Source organism: Lepus europaeus, chromosome 1, assembly GCF_033115175.1.
Source record: "Lepus europaeus isolate LE1 chromosome 1, mLepTim1.pri, whole genome shotgun sequence".
Classification (NCBI taxonomy): Eukaryota; Metazoa; Chordata; class Mammalia; order Lagomorpha; family Leporidae; genus Lepus; species Lepus europaeus.
This window is the reverse complement of record NC_084827.1, coordinates 167,084,650-167,107,430: the sequence shown is the minus strand read 5'-3', so window position 1 is coordinate 167,107,430 and position 22,781 is coordinate 167,084,650. Positions and strand designations below refer to the sequence as shown.

Sequence of the window (22,781 nt, the reverse complement as noted above, 5' to 3'; positions counted from 1 at the left end):
CTCCAGCTTGCTCTCTAGCTTATACTATTGCTTGCCCGCGGCAAGCCTCCTAATCTCCTTGTGTTTTGCTTTTTCCCATCTGCAACTTAGCTATCGCACAGAGGGCTTGGTCAGGGCTTCACTGAGACTAGCGCTCTGCATTCATCACAGGTGGGAGGAGAAGAGTAGAAAGCAGGGTACTATGTAGTTACAGTTTCTTTATTCTCTTCTTTCACCCCCTCCTTGCCACCTGAAATTGAATTCTGAAACTAAAACACATCTGTTGTAATTATAGGTTTGAATTTATGTTTACTTCAAGTTAGCCAAAGGTTTTAATTGAATAAGGTAAAGTTTATTGTGAAGTTCTGGATACAGCCTGATATGGTCAACATTTTCATTCTTTACATAGCTAGCACTGTTGTACTGTGTTCATCATCGTCATCATCATCATCATTTTGCTATGATTGTGTAGTAAGCAATTTTATCCATATTTGGCTTGAGCAGTAGTTTCCTTTAAGACTTTTGTCAGGTGAGGGACTATACAGAAAAAGAGCCATTTGTTGGTCCAGTAAGACAGGGTGACCATTCCTTTCATTTTTAGAGTTGTTATTCTAAATATTTCCTGACATGTAGCTAAGAAATGCAAAAATTGGGGGGGGGGATTATTTGAGTGTCAGGATGATAACAATATTAAGGAATAGGAATTTTCAAAACTGACTGACACACCGAGTAAATTTGAGACTGATTTAAAATTGCAGTTAGATAGGTAACCCATAAGCTCCACCACCATTCCTAATTTCCTTCAGATTTTGAAACATTAGTGTCTTTGTATGTACAAGGGAGGCATTAAAAGATTTTTTTTTTTTTTTTGGATAGGCAGAGTGGACAGTGAGAGAGAGAAAAGTCTTCCTTTTCCTTTGGTTCACCCCTCAATGGCCACTGCGGCCAGTGTGCTGCGGCCGGTGCACCACGCTGATCCGAAGCCAGGAGTCAGGTGCTTCTCCTGGTCTCCCATGTGGGCGCAGGGTCCAAGGACTTGGGCCATCCTCCACTGCCATCCTGGGCCACAGCAGAGAGCTGGACTGGAAGAGGAGCAACCAGGACAGAATCCGGCGTCCCAACCGGGACTAGAACCAGGTGTGCCAGCGCCGCAGGCGGAAGTTAGCCTATTGAGCCGCGGCGCCGGCCAACATTAAAAGATTTTAAGATTAGACTCCAAAATGGATTTTACATTTCCCTAGCATTTTCTATTTAGTTATTTAGTATTTGCTCTGCTAGTCACTAAATTTTTCATAAGAAAAGTTAAAAAGTGACAGCCATTAAAATAAATCATACATTCCTCCACACAAATTAAGACTTGGAATTTTTGGAGTCATATGTGAATATTTAGGCATGACAAGATTGTGGTGATTTTTATAAAGATATTTCTCCAGGAGTTAGAAGATTAGGTTGTTCCAGGCTTTGTTGATTTCTTTTAAAGAATAAGGTCCCACAGATCCTCTCCTCATTTGCAGTAGTTTGCCACGCCCTGCCTGGATGGAGTGTTGCTATAACACAGGCTCCCTCTCCAAGTCCCGTGCTGTGGGGTTAAGTAGGTACTTGTTCTCTCACCACTAGTGGCCTTCACTCTGAGAGTTAATGATGTCTGCAGGTGTGTTGGGATTAGCACTGTAAAGTTGTATAAGGGAGTTTCTTTCTTTTGATCTTTAGAAGGGGATGAAAGATGGCCATTAAACTTAAGGGATTAGGTCCCCTCTCTTTACAGACTTTAGGTACCATAAATATTTCACTTCAAATGCAAGGTAAAGAATTCTATACATCTGGGGGAAAATGGGTGTTTTATATTACCAGTTGGAAATTATTCACCCTCCACTTACAAATTAAATGATTTTGCAGAAGTGGTTTCTCTCAGCTTAGTATCTGAAAAAAAAAAAAAAAAAAAGTTTTTTTTTTGTTTGTATTTTGGTAGTGGTATTTTTCCTCCTGTATTCCTAAGCCTTTTAGTATCTTTTTATAAGTTAATATCTTACCTGCATTGCACACTTTTCCTATTTGGGAATTTATGTAATTCCGTTGGTGCTCTCAAAAAACTGCTTATTCTGAAAGTTTCAGAGGAACTATCTTTAAGAATGACAGCATGCTCACTTGTTTGGTATGTTTGTGCTCAGTTTCATTAGCCCTGTATTCTCCCTTGTCTCTTCCTTTTAAATCAGCATTGTTTAGAGAAGGAATGTGATGTTGGTGAGCTGGCATTCAAGTTAGACTATTACTATCAGTGCATTCTCAGAAAACATGTAGGAAATCAGGAGAAAGTCTTACATAGGACAAATGGTCTCAGCCCTACTCCACTCCTTACCCTATTACCCACACTGTCAATTTCACTCCAGAATGGAACACTGAGGATTTTCTTCTGTGTGTCCTTAGTAGGGAGGGCAATGCTTTGGGCAAGAACCAACCCTAGAATAAGCCTATTAAATGATTATTCCTCCCTTCACCCCATATGACATAATCAGTAATTTAGAACAGATTGGAAATATATTCATTCAGCCCAGTGGCTTTCAGTATCTTTATAGGTCTACATTTTGTGTCTTTTTTTCTGAATTTGGGGGCTTAAATAAGTGATAATTTCTTTTAATTACTGTGACATATGAGTAGGTATTCCTTTTCCAATGTTCTCTGTCTCCTTTTTATTTTGTGCTTACTTTTTTATTGCAGAAAATTAAAGTGGTAATGTGTTAAGCTATTAATATGTATTCGTAATGTGAAGAAAGGAAATGTAAAATTGTATAAATAGATGACTGCTTCAGAAATGGGCCAAATAAAGTAGCAAATGAATAAGTTGACTATAGCCAGTGGCAGGGTGTTGAGATAAGGAATTGAGAGTTTCATGCAGGATGACATTGCCCAATGCTTTCAGATTAGTGGTCTGCTCAGTTACCATCGTAAGCTCCTACTTCCGATGCTTCATAAAATTACAGGGATGATTCTGTGTGCATTGCTTATCCAAACTTTGGGCCTATAATATTACTCTAAAAAAAGAAACTGTGAAAGGTGTTTGGCAATGAGCAAGAAAGGGAGCTCACAAACTCTTTGATGGTCAATTAGCCAGAAAATGTGCTAACGACTGGGTGCTCTGCTGGATTATGGGCCCAGGAATTACCCCCAAGGTCCTCAGAGTGGTCCTACCCTTTGAGCACAGACACAATTATAGACCTCAAGGAGATGCTACAAAGGCTTTAATTAAGGGACTTACTTACACCCCACTAGGTTTTGGAAATTAAATTCTTATTTGTGCTTAACTAGTGTTTCTTTTGTCTGGGTTTCCATGTGTATTTCAACAGAGAACACTATTTTCCCCAAATCTGTTTTATGTTGGAAGCCATTTTACTGTGATGGATATCAGTGAAGTTGAGAGCAATCAGAGCAAGGAATGAGAAGGGAAAGTGGGCTGAGAGGCTTTTTGTGGGGCAGCATTTGGGGCTTAGGTTGGAATTTGGAGTTTTTATACACAAATTATTTCCACTTGTTATACTCATAAACCAAGAACTTTGGACTTAAATAGATGGATGAAAGAATGCTAATATACTTGGTAGAATTTGAATTTTGGAATTCTCATTCATGAGGCAATATGGTTTTCCTTGAATTGGCAACTTTATATCTCTAGAAATAGTATGCTGTTCTTTCTCCAAAAGTATGTTATTGTTTGTTTACGGGAAAAAGCAGGCTTTGGCTGCCATCCAGGGTCTGGTTTTCACAAACCTAGACCCCATTTAGCTCAGTTAATATATCACTTCTTTTATTTATGGGTGCATCCTCTTTGGTTAGTGAAGCAAGTGCCTGCAAAGTTTGGTTTGAACTATGAAGGTTTTAAAAAGTACTAGGGGGCCCCACATTGTGGTGTAGCAGGTTAAGCCACCACCTGCAACACAAGCATCCTACATGGGTGCCTATTTGAGTCCCAGCTGTTCGACTTCTGAACCAGCTTTCTGCTAATGCTCCTGGAAAAACAGTGGAAGATGGCCAAGTGCTTGAGCCTTGTACCCAGCTGGGAAACCTGGAAGCAGCTCATTGCTCTTGGCTCAGTCCCAGCCATTGCAGCCACTTGAGGAGTGAACCAGCAGATGGAAGACCTCCCTCTCTCTCCTTCCCTCACTCCCCCTCTCTCTCTGTAACTCTGTGTTTCAAATAGGTTAAGAAAAGTTTTTTTTTTTAAGTACTAGGAACTGCTGTATATTATTAACATCAAAATTTTTTGTGTGTCTTTTTTTTTTTTTAAAGATATATTTATTTGAAAGGCAGAGAGCAAGAGCAAGAGAGCGAGAGAGTTATTTTCCATTCACTGGTTCAGCACCCAGATGGCCACAGTGGGTTAAGGCTGGGCCAAGCAAAAGTCAGGAGCCAAGAACTCCATCTATATCTCCAGTGTGGGTGGCAAGGACCCGGGTAATTAGGCCATTATCTACTGCCTTCCCAGATGCATTAGCAGGTAGCTGAATCAGAAGCGGAACAAGCAGAACTCAAACCGGCATTGCAATATGTGATGCCAGTATCACAAGTATTGGCTTCACCCTCTGCACCACAAAGGTAGCCTCTCTTGGTATTTTAGTTCACATGCGACATTGGTTCAAGAGGCACATTTTCTAGGTTCTTTTGGTCACCTGTAATTACTTGCAGACCCTTTTGCACTCGTCTCAGTTTGTGTATGTAGAGGACAGAGCTTCCTCCTTGCTCTGATTGAACAGAAGATTCAAATAAGAAAATGATTAGATGTGTTTATATCATGATATGACCTTGATGGAAATGAAAAGATGAGAAATGGCAAGCCAAGTTAAGTGGTTAACACAGTTTTAAATGTTAAAATGCACAGTTTTCAGCAAAGTTGAGTTTATACAGAAAACTCATGAAGAGACTGAACTTAATATTTATATAGGGAGGGATAGATGAGTATTGGCTCAGGGCAGCAGGCACTTTGGTGCCTGTTCCACTGGGATGCAGTTACGGCTTCTAATCCAGGTGCAGTATATGTAGTAACTCAGGCAGGTCCATGTGCTAGGTAAGCCTTTGATATTTTTCTTATTTATACTGCTCTTATACTTGGGTATGTTTTAACAGTACATAATATGAATTTGCATTCTCTTTGCCTTTTTTGAAAAGAGAGAAAGTTGTGGTGTATTTTTGTTTGACCAAGAACCTAGTTGGCTACTGACATAAAACAGTTAAGTTTGCTCCAAATGTCTAGAGAAATAGAATTGGCACTGAAGAATACAGGAAGTTTCAGAGATTTTGTGGAAAAGTGGAATTAAAAGATAAGTTTATTTTGGTGCAAAAAATTTGAAATACATGTATAGTTTTTTCAGAGTGCATTTTCCGTGAACTTTTTGAAGACCCTGCGTATGCATGAATTTACTAAAAAGTGCTGATTCAAAAACTTGTTTTATGAAGTAAAAATTCTAAGTTCTTATCTGTTAGGCTTTATTTTGCTAACATTGTCAGAACTAGCACATCTGTTTTAGATTCTAAAATAGTTTGGTTTTATGCTTCAGTAAAAATGAATTCAATCAAATTGGAATTGAAGATAGATAAAAGGAAGTGTTCCTAAGCATAGCAAGGTTATCAGGGAAGGTCTTGAGTGTTTCCTTTCTAAGTGGCCTTTAAAAATAGGCTGCCATCAGGGTGGGCATTGGCACAGCAGTTAACACATAGTTTGGGATGTTTGCATCTCATATTGGAGTGCCTGGGTTCAAGTCCTAGTCTACTTCCAGTTCCAGTTCCGCTGCCAACAGCAGATGATGGCTCCATACGTAGGTCCTTGCTGCCCACTTGGAAGACACCAGTATTGAGTTCCAGTCTCTTGGATTCAAACTGGCCCAGCCCAGGCTAGTGTGCTTTTTCAGATAGTGTAGGCATATTCAGATACAGATCTGTGTAAATGGGTGCCATGGTGATGGAAATGGAATAAATGAGTCTCAGCAGACCTTGTGATTCCTTTTTTTTTTTTTTTCCTTGCAAAGCAGAGAGACATAGAGACAGAGATCTTCCATCTACTGGTTCACATCCCAAATGCCGTGACAACTAGGGCTGGGATAGTCCAAAACAAGGATTCTAGAACTTAATGTAATCTCCCACATGGTGTGACAGAGACCCAAGTACTGGAGCCATCATCTGCTGCCTCCCAGGGTATGAATTAGTAGGAAGCTGCAATTGGGAGTAGAATTGAGATTCAAACACAGAAGATTCCATTATCAAATGCAGGTGTCTCAGGCAGTATCTTAACTGTCATGCCAAACACCCCCACCTCCAGAGTTCTCTTTTTCTTGATTATACTGCTCATCTTCAACACTTTATACATACTTCATTGATTGGACATCTGAATATTTCTTTTCCTTGGAGGGGGCATAGGTTTTTTTTAAAAAATTAATTTATTTTTCTTGAAAGTCAGTTAGAGGAGAGAGAGAGAGAGAAAGAGAAAGAGAGAAAGTCTTCCATCCACTGGTTCACTCCCCAGATGGCTGCAACAGAAGGAACTGGGCCGGTCTGAAGCCAGGAGCCAGGAGCTTCTTCCAGGCCTCCCACATGGCTACAAGGCCCAAGGACTTGGGCCATCTTCCACTGCTTTCCCAGGCCATAGCAGAGAGCTGAATGGGAAGTGGAGCAGCCAGAACTTGAATTGGTGCCCATATGGGATGCCGGCACTGCAGGCGGCAGCTTTACCCGCTACGCCACAGCACCAGCCCCCCTAGGTTTGTTTTTAAAGTAAGGTTTAGTGTTTTTTTTTTTTTTTTTTATCATCTTTATCAGATTTGCCAATATTCATATCTCTCTAAGGCTGTACACTATCATTCCAGTTTGGTTTTTGCATCATTTTGTTTGATTCCCTTCTCTACATTTCTCCCCAGATGTGAGTTAGGTCATAGAACCAGACTTCATAATGCTTCAATGCAGTTCATTGAGATTCTTCCTTTAATAGATAGTGAAGGAGAATTGTTTAGTCTGCAGGAATGTGTGAAACAGGTTACCTTATATTTAAACCAGGTTGCTTTGGGATTATATAAGAATGATGATTAAAAATGTTAGGTCTTGATCCAGAAGTATAAACAAATGCCTCTGTGCTGTTTGCAAAATATGTATAATTTTATGTCCCTGTGATGCTAGTGGGACAACAGCAGGTTCCCTCCTCTCCAGCTTGATTCTGTATTCCTTAATTATGCCAACCATGGAGCCACTGCAGAGATTCAGCAGTTCATTCTTGGGTAAATGATGCACTCTCTGAAGTGGCAGGCTGGAGGCTGTGGCCCAACTCCACTGGGTATTCAGAGCGCATGCCAGTAAATGTTTTCGTTGAATCAGTCAGGAGTTGTGGGCCTGATCCCTTTTCAAGTTGGTGGTGAGAGAAATGAGTAAGCGCCTTTTTTAGCTTTAGTAGAGTACACAGCATTGATAAACTTCTGTGGCATTGGTTAATTTGGTAGATATGGGGTGAGCCTATGTTTGTTTTAGTTAAACCTCAGGAACTGTTAGTAGTTTGGTAAGCCCAGATCAGTGCATTGGCACCCAGATGCAGAGAGAACTTTCTGCTTGTCTTGAAGTAAACTCAGGGTTCAATCCAGGCTTGTTTGGGGCTGGCCTTTGCTGTGGTTTTACAGTGGATGCTCCCAAATGGCTTTCAAAGTCCTTTACAGAAAGGAACGTGGGGTCATGTTCTGGTACATGGCCGGCCTGTACATGTGGTCTCTATAGTCAGCCTAAGACACTCCGCGTGGGTTTCTCCATTATTAATGTGAAACTAAGTGATGTGAGCAGTGAATAAATTGAGTATAAACTTAACCATCAAGTATCACTATGGAAAAACCTGTTTCCAAACAGGTTCCTCCTGTGTAAGTTCATCAGTTTTACGTTTCATTTTTTTCCTTTGTCTTTCTTGGGACCAGTTCCAAGTGCAGGCACAGTTCCCCTAAGACATCTCCTGACTGAGTTCCTTTAGCCTCCTTATTTTATCCACCCTACTTGGGCCCCTGTGATGAAGAGTTTAGAGCTCTTGAGCCAGGGATGTGGCCCAATAGGGTCACTGATTTCATCACCAGCTTCCCATATCAGAGTGTTGGTTCAAGTCCTGGGTGTTCTGCTTCTGATATAGCTTCCTGCTAATGTGCATGGGAAAGCAGTAGAAGATGGCCCAGGTACTTGGGCCCTTGACATCATGTAGGAGACCAGAATGGAGTTCCTGGCTCCTGGCTTCAGCCAGCCCAGACCTATGTGGTACAGCCATTTCAGGAGTGAACCAGCAGATGAAAGATCTTTCTCTTTCTGTCTTTCTCTCCCACCATTTCTCTTTCTCTTTCTCCCTCTCTCTGTCACTCTACCTTTCAAATAAATAAATTAATTTTTTTTTTAAATAAAGGGCTTGGGACCCGTGTTAGGGTGCCGCGAGTTAAAGCCGCTGCCAGTGACACAAAGCATCCTATGTGATCACTGGTTCTAATCCCGCTGCTTCACTTCCAATCCAGCTCTCTGCTAATGTGTCTGGGAAAACAGTGGAAGATGGCCCAAGTGCTTGGGCCCCTGCCACTCACTTGGGAGACCTCTGATGGAGTTTCTGGCTCCTAATTCCTTCCTGGCCCAACCCTGGCTATTGCAGCCATTTGGGAAATGAACCAGTGAATAGAAGATAACTCTGCCTCTCTCTCTGCCTTTCAAATAAATATAAATATTAAAAAATGCAGGGACTGTAATTTCATATTTGCTCCTAATTTTTTTCTTATAAGAACATCTTGGTGCAATTACAAATAGTTCTAATACTAGAAAGTGTGAGGGAGCACTGTTTTCATAGCCAGTGGTTTAAAGAGGAGTGGTTCTTTTTAAAGTAGATTAGTGGGCTTTTAGTGTTAAATGTGTATTGACCTTTTTTTGCCAGAAGAAACATTGATTTTTCTCTCACTATGTTTTTCAGGCTCCGCCTTCTTCCCTGGGCGATGTGCTGAGATCTTTGCCAGGGGTCAAAGCATCGGGAAGCTTGGGGTCCTTCATCCTGATGTTATCACCAAATTTGAGCTGACCATGCCCTGCTCCTCCCTGGAAATCAATATTGAGCCCTTTTTGTGAAGATGGTCTCTGTTGTGTGATTCTCTCTCTCCTCAAGTGTCCCTTTCTCCTCCCCTGGTGTCCCTCAGCCCTTTTCCACCGGGAACATCCATTTGTGCTTTAATGTTTAATAAACTAAAGGCGCTGTCTGGCTCCCTGAGCAAATCCCCTTTCCCTGCATTAGGTCAGCGAATGCAGCCTACGAATGTGTTGACTGTGCACAGCTGGGTTGCTGTTTCAAAGTCCCGGGAAGAGCCGGAAGAATGCACTACAGAGCACATGTCATCAGGCCCCCTGGCTCAGAACTTCACATGGTAGCCCATGCCTCCTGCTTAACAGGGTCCCCTTCTTTTCCTCATTTATGAAACAAGATAATGACTAGAGCACACATTACAAGAGTCTGAGGTAACTAAGATTTTTAGCTTCATTGTCCACATTCAACATATATTCATTTTTGGGAAACCAAAATATAGTATTTTTATAAAACCTTTAAGAATCAATTATGGAGGCATGCTTTTGGACACTCATATCTGATATTGGAGTACCTGGATTTGAGTCCTAGCTCCACTCCCAATTCCAGCTTCCTGCTAATGTGCACCCTGAGAGGCTTAAGTACTTGTATCCCTGCCACCCACGTTGGAGACCTGGATTGTGTTTCTGTCTTCAACCTGGTACAGCCCCAGTGGGAAAGGGCCAGGACATTTATGAACTGAACCACTAGATGGGAACTCTCTGTCTATATGTCTCTCTGCCTTTCAAATAAAAAACATTTATAGTTTAGCAGTTAACAGTTTGAAGTAATTTTATTTCATTTATTTTTTTAAAGATTTATTTACTTATTTGAAAGGCAGAGTTACAGAGAGGCAGAAGCAGAGAGAGAGAGAGGTCTTCCATCTGCTGGTTCACTCCCCAGATGGCCACAGGGAACTGCTCTGATCCAAAGCCAGAGGGGCCAGGAGCTTCTTGCAGGTCTTTATGAGTGCAGGGGCCCAAGGAGTTGAGCCAGCTAATACTGCTTTCCCAGGCGATAACAGACAGCTGGATTTAAGAATGAATGAGGGCTGGCATTGTGGCGCAGTGGGTAAAGCCACTGTCTGCAGTGCCAGCATCCCATATGGGTGCCAGTTCGAGTTCCAGTAACTCCAGTTCAGATATAGCTACCTGCTAATGTGCCTGGGAAAGCTGTGGCACATGGTCCAGATCTTTGGGACCCTGTCACTGATGTGGCAGGCCTGGACGAAACTCCTGGCTCTTGGCTTTGGCCTGGCCCTTTCCCAGCCCTAGCCCCAGGCATTGTGGCCTTTTAGGGAGTAAAGCAGCATATAGAAGATCTGTCTTTTTCTCTGTAACTGCCTTTCAAATAAATAAGTCTTTAAGAGTAGATTTTGGGGTGATAAAAATATTTTATACCTTAATTCAGGGGGTAGGTATAGCTAGGTATGCATTATATACCTCAGTGAAGCTGAGAGGAAAAATGTAATGCAGTGTGGCATTTTAATTTTAACCACTCAACACAGCTAATGTATACATAAGGTAAAATGGCTTGTATTTTAGAATAGGGATTTCTGGTCAACATGGCTTACTGGTTCTGTCAAGTTGTCAGTGATTAAAATCATGACTCAAGAATCATGACAGGGGCTGGCATAGCGTAGCGGGTAAAGCTGCCACCTGTGGTGCCAGCATCCCATATGGGTGCCGGTTCGAGTCCTGGCTGCTCCATTTCTGATCCAGCTCTCTGCTATGGCCTGGGATAGCAGTAGATGATGGCTCAAGTCCTTGGGCCCCTGCACCCGTGTAGGAGACCCAGAATAAGCTCTTGGCTCCTGGCTTCGGCTCGGTGCAGCTCCGGCCATTGCGGCCAACTGGGGAGTGAACCAGTGGATGGAAGACCTCTCTCTCTGCTTCTTCTCTTTCTATGTAACTCTGACTTTCAAGTAAATAAATACATCTTTAAAAAAAATAAAAATAAAGAATCGTATGACAGCCATTGATGAAGTGAATGGAACCATTTGTTCTGTTAACAACTAGCCACTTATATATATTTTTTGTATAGTCAGAAATTACTTGTAATGAAAAACTCACCAGTAGCTAATTGTATATCCCAGCATGGAAGAGGGAAGGTCAAGTCCATGCATCATAGAGATGTTCCTACCGTCTGAGTCAGGAAACTGCAGGAAGGAAAAGTTAATGGCTGTACTGGGCGTGAACCTTCAGCTAATGGGCGCAGGGGCTCCACAGCCAGATCATCTTACACTTGTTCCCTCTGAAGCAAATGAACTCTAGCCAGGGCAGCCTGTGGATACTGCCAAGAGCCTTTACTGGATAAGACACACACCTGCTTAATAAAAACTGAGAGCTTTAGTATTAAAAGGAAAATTACATTGATTTTTATTCTGGCTTACAGGTCAGTTCTATTATTAGAGTTTGGCATTCCTGCCTTGCTGTTTTGTTCAAAGTATTTTCCATGTGATCTTGTTTCATAGTTTTAATTTTTTTTTTTTTTTTGGTTTAGCAATTGTAGGAGATAGAAAGGAAAACAGTTGAACTTCAGAGTGATTAATGACTTGCTTAGAAATTATATAACCAATAAATGGGGTTGGAGATCACAGCTGACTTGATGATTTGCATCATTTACCTATTTATCCAAAATGTTGAGCCTTCTTGTAAGTTTTTTTTTTTAATGTTTATGTTTATCTGAAAAGCAGAGAGAAGGATCTCCTGTTTGCTGGTTCACTCCCCAGATGCTCACAACAGCCAGTGCTAGGACAGGCTGAAACCAGGAATTCCATCCGGATTTTCCACATGTGTGGCAAGGACCCACATATTCAAGCCATCAACTGCTGCCTCCCAGCAGATGCATTAGCAGGAGGCTGGATCAGAAATGGAATAGCTGGGATTCGAACCAGGCACTCCAATAAGGGATGCAGGATTTCAAGCAGTGGTTTTAACCACTGTGCCACAACTCCCACCCCCTACAAGTTTTGTTTTGTTGTAATAAAAAATACTGAAAAAAATTAGGAATCATAGTTATTTAAAAAATTATATAAGTAGGGAGCCAGCATTGTTCTTCATTCTTCATCTGTTAATTTTGGCTAGAGACATGTCGTAATTATCCATTAGCAAATATTTTGAAAGTGCCACCAATCTTAGGATGCCCTGACAAGGCTATCTGAGAGAGCTGCCACAGAATTGGAATTAGAGGACTTGTCAGACATGAAGTAAATCTGATCTTTAGGACAGAAAAGTGAAGATGAGAAGATGTGCCTGTTTGATACCAAATGGGATAGGAAAAGACATTTTTCTGCTCTCTAAAAACCACAACTTTTTCATATAGGGAATGAAAATACTCCCCTCCAAAAAACAAGCACCTGTTTTGGACCAACAAGAAACCAATTGTGATAGATGCTGGCCCTTGTACACATCCTCATTTTGTCTGGACAGAAACAGGGTAACAACCCAGTCAGAGGTGGGGTGGATGAATTAGATTTCTTACCTGTGAGTCTTGAGCAGAACATTTACATCAGGAGCACTGGGAGTGATGTCAAGGCTGATGAAGCAAGATAAGCCAGACAGAGTCACCTGGGAACAAATTGTACTATGGGGAAGAGAGATCATTTAGGCCAGGGGCAAGTGGGAAACACCATGCCCAACACCTTTCACACACAGACCCTGGACTGCGGAATATTGGAGCATACTGGAATTCTCTTGATTTGTAAGATACTTCAACATCTTTTTGTCAGTGCCCAGTTAAGATGGCTAAACTGTTGTTTATTTCATGGGCATGTGCATAATTTACCCATCCTTCACCCTATATGTCTAGTTCCCATGTGACCGAGTGCAGACTAGAAACCAAGGAGGCCTCACTCCTTGCAGGCTCATGGATGGATACAGGTAGGCACAGGTGTTAAGACAGCACCCAGTTGCCACCCTAAGCTGCCCACAATGATCCAAGGCCAGCTTTGGGTGTGTTAAAGAGGCAATAGCATTCTTGGAACACCTGCAGAGGAGAGTCTGGCTTGTGCTCTGATCAAGGGCATCCTGATATCTTAGCAAGGAGAAGGCCAGCAGATGTGTTGAGTGTGTGTGCTAAAGAAACGTTACAGCCAGAGTTCCTAGCTACATCCTTGCTTTTCTTGTTTGTTTTTGCATGCCATATAGACAGGCGTGGAAAAGGAAGAAGAATGTTTGGCTTCACATAGCTCCCTTGTCTCATGTGCTACAGTTTTCAGAACTTAACATTTATTCATGGCCCACATTCAACTCTCATTCTTAATATGTAAATATGCAAGCCTGTATTTCAGGTGTGCTCCCAAAAGCAAAGGATATGAGGTGTGTCCACAGTCGTTTATTAAAGCCTTATGTTCACAGAAATGAAGAATCATCACATGATTTTTTAGGGCACTTACAATTGTTTTTTTTTAATTTATATTTTTAATATCACTGACTATTGAATAAGCTTTAGTAGTTTGTGTCTTTTAAGGAATTTGTTCATGTAATTTGTCAAACTTATTGGCATAAAGTTGTACATAACATGTGTTGCCTTATTTTAAAAAAAAAAAAGATTTATTTTATTTGAAAGGGAAAGTTACAGAGAGGCAGAGGCAAAGAGAGAGAGAAGTCTTCCATCCATTGGTTCACTCCCCAATTGGCCACAACAGTTAGAGCTGTGGCGATCCGAAGTCAGGAGCCAGGAGTGTCCTCCGGGTCCCCCATGTAGGCGCAGGGGCCCAAGCACTTGGGCCATCCTCCACCGTCTTCCCAGGCCACAGCAGAGAGCTGGATTGGAAGAGGAGCAGCCAGAACTTGAACTGGTGCCCACATGGGATACTGGCACTGCAGGCGGCAGCTTCACCCACCTCGCCACAGCGCCAGACCCACAATTTATGTTTAAAAAAACACAAGCAGCTTTGAGGAAATAATTCTCTAAAGTGAGAGATGTGTGTACAGCTATTCCATTTGGCTCTGTAGCCTCTTATTAGAGAATGAGGGCTTCATTCATAATCATCAAAGCGAAAAGGGGGAAGTCCATTTAGAGGCCCTCTAAAGAACCTGGGTCACGGTGGAAAAATTTATAGGGGCATGCATGTGGCGCAGGGGTTCAGTAGCCACTTGGGCCTCCTGTGTCCAGTATTGGGGTGTCTGGTTCTCATTTTCCTCTTATGTGCATCCTGAGAGGAAGCAAGTGAGTACTGCCTTGCCACCCATATGGGAGACCTCAATGGAATTTCAGGTTCCTGGCTTCAGCCTGGCTCAGCCTCGGCCATTGTGACCAAGTGGGATCAAAGCTCTGTCTCTGCCTTTCACATAAACATGTATTTTAATTTTCACAAATGAAGTTTCACAGGAGTGGTTCAGGGAAGGATGAGGAAAGCAGTGGGCATGAAGGGCATGAACTGACCCCCAGCTGCTTCTGGTCTCCACCGAAAGCACAGCAAGAGGAATTGGGAATAAGGTTGTATATGAGCAGTTCTGAGACAGAGATGGAGAAGAGGTGAATGAAGAATGACCAAAGGAGGCTGTTCACTTAATTCTGGCTGCCACCTCACTAGAAAGGGCTTCTCCCACTTCCTTCCTTTCCTCAATGTCAAAGCCCCTTGGTCATCCTTTATTCCATCGCTGACACTGTTATTCTTACCCACAATCACCAACTGCAATGTGGGTTGGGTTGGGTTTTTCCTTGTAATAGCTGGAGGGGTTTGGGCAGGTGCCTCCAACCAGCTGTTCACTAAGCATGGAATATCATCTCAGACCTCCTTCCCATCACATTCCCCATGCAAACTCCATCTGTTCTTTAAGCCTGGTTCATGCAATACATCTTCCACAAAGCCTGCCTTGAGTTGCTATAGCCCTCAAGCTGGGTTCACTCTCCCCCTCCTCTCAATTCCCTTGTCATGGTTTTTTTTCTACATCCTTAACACTTTGGAGCTTGAATTATAATTCTCAGAGCTTGTGTCTTTCTCCTGGGATAACTCCACAGGACACGTTGGAGTTTCACATCCCCATGGTGCCCTGCATAGTGTCTAATAAATACATATTGCTCAAAATACAAGTAGACTCTTAGACTGGCCCTTGCAATTAATAGTGTCAACTTCCTGGATCATTTCAAATAGCAAATTGGAGTGCTTAAAGGCAGAGAACATGGTTGCAATGATGTGGATCTCAATTACAGTAGTGGTTTGGTTTAGCAGAGTATACTCATCTGTGAAAACCTTGTACTACCCTTGTTACCTAAACTAGCAAAGTCTGTAACATTTATTTTTCAGTACACAGTGATCTTTATCTCCACATTTAGTAAAAGGGGCTGGCACTGTGGCTTACTAGACTAAGCTTCCACCTGTGGCGCCAGCATCCCATACAGGCACCAGTTCATGTCCTGGCTGCTCCTCTTCCAATCCAGCTCTCTGCTGATGGCTTGGGAAAGCAGTGGAAGACGGTCCAAGTGCCTGGGTCCCTGCATTTGTGTGTGAAGAAGCTCCTAGCTGCAGATCAGCCCAGCTGTGGTGGTTGCAGCTGTTTGGGGAGTGAATCAGCAGATGGAAGAGCTTGCTATCTTTCCCTCTCTCTGTAACTCTACTTCTCAAATAATTTTTTTAAAGGACACACCAATATCAAGGAGTTAGAGGTGTGGTTGTAAACATTACCGCCTACTACTTACTGCTCACCACACCTATGGTCATGCTGAGGCTCACCACCATTTATTTGCCTTTGATTAAGTTATGTCAACAGCAATCATAGGCTGCCACTTACCTTTGTCCTCTTTTCAGGTCAAATCCAATGGAACCAAAGGAAAAGATCGAGTTTAAGAAAAAAAAAAAAAAACAGACACTGGCTCTTAAAAGCATTTAATAACTCATGACCAAACAAAAATTATTTTAAAAAGACTACATTTATATACAGTACACAAGCAACACAGCTGAAGGCTTCCAAAATAGAAACCTGGAGCATATGGCCCTGAAACACCACATGTTTGGATTATACTTGGGAAGCGTGAGTTGCCTATTGGGCGAGAAAATCCTATGTTACAGTGAGGCCACTGGCCATGCTGTGATTTCAGCCACTGCAATTTAAGGGGTTTTAGTTGATCTCATCTAGGTTTTTTTGTCCCCTGTCTTCTGTTATGGTGCAGGTTTGAGCAAAACTGGCATGAAATGACTGTTTAGAATGAAGGTTACTGGATGGACACCTTGACCCAGACTGGTATTAGATTGGGGGCACAATAGGACAGTTTGCAAAAGAATATGTCATTTCACCTGGCTCCTGGCCAATAACACTGAAGTCTTTGGTGTCACAGTTCCCAAAAGCAAGAATGACCAGGCCACCAGTCCTAAGCTTATATTGAATACATTATGGTGAGCTTGACTTTTAAATTCTTAATCAACATTCCAGATCCAGAGAGGGGCTTCGAACCAAGACAAAAGCCAAGCCGGCAGGGGGCAGTCTTTCTCCAGAGAGAATATCCCACTGTCAGGCTACTGAAGGCAGACTGAAGGGGCTAGGCAGCGGTGTGTGAGAACTGGACAACCTGAAACTCTGGGTGAGAAATGGATGCAAAGGGGCTGGAAAGACAACAGTATGAATCAGGTCATGATTTTTTTTCTCAATCTGTTCTGCCAGATGCTAGACAAAGAACAGGTGTGCTCAAAAACTGAGTTTGGCCTCACCAGTGTAGACTTTTAATTTTTTTTTTTTTTTTTTTTTTTTGATCACTGGGATCAGATAACTTTAAAAAGTGACCAACCCTGACAAATCCTTGGGTCATTCTTTAATGTCCTGTGGCTGATATATTCACTCTCAATTCTAACTGTGTAACTAACTATAGCCTGAAATACATCAATGCAACTACATGAACTTCTGATGGTCAGGGCTTAAAACAAAGGGACAGCGTAAAATCTTTACGTATGTATGTGTGTTTGTACATAACCAGCACCCACCTCTGTGACAATAATCATAGCCCCTCTTTTGTAAAGACACAAGTGGGAAAGCTAGCCCTTTTGTCAGTTGACTTCAGACCAATCAATGAAAACATTTTGTGTAAAGATTATCCAGTGTTGTGATCTCTGGTTTTGCAGCTGGGGAAACTGAAGGGCAGGAAAGTGCCTGTTTATCCAACCAACAGCTTCCTACTGAAGGGGTGTTCAGAGGCTGGCTGTGCCAGTCCACCAGGGCTTTCTACCTTCAGCCCAGTGGCTGTAAATGCCACTCAGAGTTTGATATCACAGCAGTCAAATGACAGGTCATTATGACCCTTGCCTTCTATGATAAGCTTGAAAGAATTTTAAGTGAAAATGAGATGTTCTGCTAAAAATTATTTGGCTTGAGAAATTGTATCCTAAGTCACACACCAAAGATCACACCAACAACAAGGCTATGGGACATATTTGAAATTGGGAAAAGTGTGGTTTTCAGTTTGACACTGGATGCTCAGAGGCCAAATGTTCCAAAGTGTGTGCATGGCGATGAGGAATCAGGACCATGAAACACTGGCATCAGCCCAGCCTCTGTAGCTCAAAAGATGCTTTATTAGCTCCATTTACATCAATCTTAAAGAAAGCTGTAGATTCCTGTTCCTTACTTTTAAGAACTGAAGAGAAGCCCCTGGAAGGAGCTCTCTGGTGCTTGCACCAAGGTCACTTTCCTAAACCTATGGGGCACCTGCCCTCAGTTTGGGGTACATTGTGCCCTGATGGCTTGTTTTCCTACGAGGGGCCAAACTGGTTCTCACATTAATTACCCTGAAAATTGCTGAGAGATAGGAGGTGGGAGGATGAAAAGGGAGCCCCTGTTTCTACTTCATGGATGATGAAATAGATTTACAGCAAGAAACTAAGAAATAAAGAAGATGCTCAGAGAGAGCGGCCTCGTCAGGCGATGTCAGGGAGGCTGATCCCCTCCTTGTCAGGCCCCGGAGAGGATTAAGTTGGTCCATTCTCCTGTTGGTCCACTTTGGTGGGCAGTTGCCAGTGCCTTCCAAGTTTATATAAAAGCCACAAGAGCTGAAGATGGATAGAGAGCTTATCCCAAGCCACTCATGAGCAGGAGACAGTAGGAGTCTCAATGAATCCTGAAAGTCTCCACTTACAATGAAAGCTAACTCTCAACTTGCCAGGAGTGGTGGCAGCAGCCAGTAGTCTCATGAGTCAGAATAGCAATAGTACTTGAAAGCCTGCAAAATACACAGACAAGGAAGAGAAGATTGCTATTTCAACATGAAGGCCTAAAGGCGAATTGGACTCAGAAGGAAAGCAGGACCTTCCCTGTGACCTCAAAGCTCTGCCACTGCCTCCCACAACTCCAGAGCCATCCTTACTTGGAGTGGGCTCACCCCCTGAGCAGGTGTAGTATAATCTGAGTGACACTGAGGAATTAACCCTGTCCAACAAATGCAGTTTTATATAGCGCCACCCTTTCTTTTGGGTCAAAGTTCCAATTTTGGAAATGAGACTTGGTGCTGGGCAAGGCCATGACCAAAAAGAATGACCCTACCTCCAGCCTCCCAGATCATCCCATCTCCTCTGGGCCTCCAGACCCCAGTGGGGCATAGAGCCAAGCCTGCAGCCTATTACTGGGTCTAAGTGCATGTAACAGAAAGTATGTTACGCTGAGGTTATGCTTAAAGACCTCAGCTGTAGTTTTTAGCCTGAGTTCTACTGTAGCATAACACTTACCAACTAATGGTGCCTGTGAGAAAATTTCCCCTTTAGCACAGCAGCATCATTCATCTCATATTAGCAAGAGAGACATATGGCAAGATTTTTTTTTTTTTTAAGAAAACTGAATTGTCAAGACTTGCCCACCCAACAATTTTCCTATGTCTTAGTTCTCCTGCCCATGTGGGCTAGTTCCCAGCTGTTGGAGGTTCAGAGTAATCCCAGCAACCTGTGCAGCATTGGCACAAAGGTTGTAGCACAGATGCCAACAGATGTGTAGGTGACAAACTTGTAAGGCACTTCAATCTCCAGTCTTCGCCGGGCCTCCTTGTTCCTGGTGACCACGTTGAACCACGAATATAATACTTGCAGCGAGAGATTCTGTACAAGTTGACGAACCAAGAGGATCAGCACAATCCCCACTGCAAATTTGGTTAGACCCAAAACTAACATGCCAGTGGTGAGTGGTGGGATGTTCTGAACAACAGGGAGAGATTCAGCAGGCATGGACACGAGCTGGAAGAAGTGGTTGATCCAGAATCCTATGGTCACTCCAGCGCCGGCAGCCAGAATTGTGGTGGTATCTGCTCTGGTTGGACTGTAGTAATCAGACACGGGGTAATTGTAACACAAGAAGAACGGCACAACTATGACACACACTGGGAAGAGGGGACTGGCTGAGTCCAAGTAGTCAAGGAGAGTCCAGGCGGGGTAGGTGAGGCCAATGAGGAGTGCGGTAATCAGGACACCACCCAGCACATCCTATGAGAAGGAAAGAAGAGAATAGGGTAGGCCCATGAGTGCTTCCTTGCATGTAGGCATCATTTTGAGTCACCTATGGGTGATTTGATATCTAAAATAGGATATTTGCGTTGTTTTATTTTATAGCACGTGTTCAAGAAAATGAAAAGTTATACAAGCTTAAAATGAAAATATGTTCACAACAATCAGGCTGTTTGTGTTACCTCTTCCAATTTTTCTGTACTTTGGAATAAATTCTCTGCCTTCTTGATGAACAGCTATAATCTCATTGTTCCTTCAATCTGATATTGTTCTATTATTTAAATCTTATAAGTAGGACTGGTGGAGTAGTACAGTGGGTTAAGGTGTTGCCTATGATACCAGCATCCCATATGAGCCCTGATGCTAGTCCTGGCTGCTCCACTTCTGATTCAGCTCCCTACTAATGCACCTTGGCAAGCAGCAGAAGAAAAGCCAAGTGTGTGGGCCCCTGCCATCCATGTGGGAGACCTGGATGGAGTTCCAGGCTCCTGGCTTCAGCCTGGTCCAGCCCCAATTGTTGTGTACATTTGGGGAGTGAACCATGGATGGAAGATCTCTCACTTTCTCTGTCTCTGTCTCTCTTTTTGTAACTCTGCCTTTCAAATAAATAAATAAATAAATAAATCTTTTTTTCTTAAAAAACAAGTGTTTCAATAGTTGTAGCACAAGTATTGTCACAGTCTTCACAGAAGGGGAGTCATCCTTTCTGGGCAGGCAGAGGCTACAGGCTGGCTGGAGTGTCACATCCACGCAGCAAACACACCGTGGGACTTAGACAACATGTGTACTTGGAGGGGTCTTAGAAGAGATTTTGGATGTGGTGGTGCCAAGCCCCCCTCTTCTAGTCATGTCACCACCAACCCCTCCATCTTCAGAGATGGGATTCCAAACCGTGTGCATGCCATTTCACTGAGAAGAAGCACCATGCTTTAATCAATCCTATTCTAGATTATAGTTTTCTTTCTTTCTTCCCTCTTTGTTTAAAATATTTTTTACTCTTCAATTTCACACACTTTTGTCTTTCCTTAGTCTTCTCCTTGCAAAATTTATTATAATCTAAAAATGTCAAGGTACTTTACACAACTAAGTACTCAATACAACTAAGGCACTCAGTACAGCTAGGTCATAGAAAGAACTTGCTGTGCTTTTGTTACAAAGTTCCATGTGGATTATTTTGAAAGTTTACAATTGAAAAAACTTTAAACACAGTTCCCAATGCATTAGGAAACTTGGAAAACATCAAAAACTAATACATGTGCATGATAGAAAAATCTGGGAAACTCTGAAAGGTGTAAGAAAAATAGATCCATAGTTCCACCACCCAGAACTAAGCACTGTGTGTCCTCCATCATGTTTCCTTCTACTCTTTTATACATAACAACTTAGAATTCTATGGCTCTTCTTTTTCTAATAGCTTTATTCAATATTTATTTCTCTTGCTTACTGTCTACTAAAATGGCATCTTAGGTGAGCAATGGATAAGAATTAGATCTTGGAAATGATCACTGAAGCTACCACAAGCTTCACAGATTCGTGGGCATCCACCCATTCTTCCAATGATTGTGTATGACTGACTACCTGCTGAATTCCAGACACAGTGCTAGGGGGCCCAATGTTTACTAAACAAATACCATCCCCATCTATCCTGAGTTTGCAGCCTAGTGTAAAATGTGAAAATTGCTGCTTTTTTAAGAAACATGGAGGCCAGCCTGTGGACCCTGATGGTCCTTTGGGCTGGAGAGCAGTAAACACTTGCAGGAGCCCTTCTTATAAGACGCTCTCATGCAATGGACATCATGAGCACTATGGCCTGAGAGCAATGTGAAGCTCTTTTTGCGTAACAGTATGGATGGATTTTCACTTTAGAAAGAGTGTTCTGACTACAGTGAGGAAAATGGACGGAGAGGAGCGAGGCTGGACAGGGAACTGCCTGCCTACTCAGAGGAAGCCTTGTGTGGCACCAGGGCTTGGCCCACTCTGCCTTCTGCCGTATTCCTTCTCATCAGATACTACCTTAGTTTCACACCTGGCACCTACTCTTGGGCATGAATAGGAACAAGTATTGCCTGCATTGTGGAAGAAGGAAAAAAGTCCTTCTTCAGGCTTCCTGGGTGCCAAAGTTAAATCCAAGTATTTGGTTGAATTTTCTACACATGCTACCTCCCGCTACTCAACTTGACACACAACCATCTAAGCCCCTGGATTTAAGTGACACACTACTCTCAAAGATCACTTCTGGACATCTGTCATGGTTTCTTCCACATTTAAGTCTTCCAACAAAGGGTCTGGTGTTTCCTTGGGGATCCATGAGGTTCTGGGAAACTAAGGAACTTAGGAAGACCAATCATTATTACACTGTATCACTGGTCCTGGTGACTAGTGCAAGGGGTGGTCATATGACCCAGCTGGTCTAATTAGAATGAATTATAGCATTTGTATTTAGAATTCTGGGAGAGATTCTCTCCTTTTAAACCCCATGCCCTGGGGATTTAAACCTTTTAACCCATTGATCTTTACCATTCTGCTTTTATTAATGTTAGTCTACACTATCCTGGTTATTCTCTGAACTCTAAAAAGTCTCTTTCTTGGTTTCCTCTCTTATATCTTCCCTTTCCACATCCTAAGCATGATCATTTCCACAAATTCTGTCATGAGGTTTGCATGGTTTTCTCTTTTGTGTTTCAAATAAATAGATCTTTAAAAAAATTTCAACAGCCAAAAAGTCAAATGCACTAAAGGAAATACACAAATTACAGAAATCAATGACCCTTCCCTATAAAAGATGTGAAAATTGATCTGCACTGAGGAGAAATTAAAACTTACGTTTCTATAAAAATTTTGTAGAGGTTCTATAGACAATCACCTCAACTGGCAACAACCCCAATGTCACTCACTGGGTGAATGGGTAAATAAACTGCGATGCATTCATACAGTGGAGTAGTTCTTAGCAAGAAAGAGCAACAAATTACCAATATGTGCAATGGTTGGGGAAAATCCTCAGGAAATTGTGCTGAATGGAAAAAGCTGAGCTCCAAGGGTTATTCACTGAACACTTCTATTAATAAGACATTCTCTAAAAGAGAAAACCCTTGTGATAGAGAACTGATCAGAGGTTGCCTTGGGGATTGCTGACAGTTTGGATATGGCTTGAGTTGTGTCCAAGGGTTTGCATGCTGGAAGCTTGATCCTCACTGTGGTGATGGTAGGTGGGGGACCTGTAGGGGTGGGTGGTCCTTAGGTCACTTAGGGCACTGCTCTCATATGCGATTTTTGAAATCCCAGTCTCTCTCTGGC

The 22,781-nt window shown here is 42.5% G+C and overlaps 2 protein-coding genes across 3 annotated transcripts in view; one reads left to right on the top strand and one right to left on the bottom strand.

Moving 5' to 3' along the window:
• Positions 1-22,781, top strand: part of FARSB (phenylalanyl-tRNA synthetase subunit beta) — a 110,319-nt gene that overhangs the window by 72,567 nt on the left and 14,971 nt on the right. The window contains exon 17 of one of the 2 annotated variants that reach the window (XM_062192789.1): positions 8,927-12,587. The exons of the other annotated variant lie outside the window; for it this stretch is intronic. Within the exon in view, the coding sequence (XP_062048773.1) occupies positions 8,927-9,078 (152 nt within the window). The 3' untranslated portion in view covers positions 9,079-12,587. Of the gene's footprint in view, positions 1-8,926; positions 12,588-22,781 lie in introns of those variants that run through there. 2 annotated transcript variants of the gene reach the window in all.
• Positions 18,852-22,781, bottom strand: part of SGPP2 (sphingosine-1-phosphate phosphatase 2) — a 123,070-nt gene continuing 119,140 nt past the window's right edge. The window contains exon 5 of the mRNA XM_062192810.1: positions 18,852-19,466. Coding sequence (XP_062048794.1) covers positions 18,915-19,466 — 552 coding nt within the window. The 3' untranslated portion in view covers positions 18,852-18,914. The remainder of the gene's footprint in view (positions 19,467-22,781) is intronic.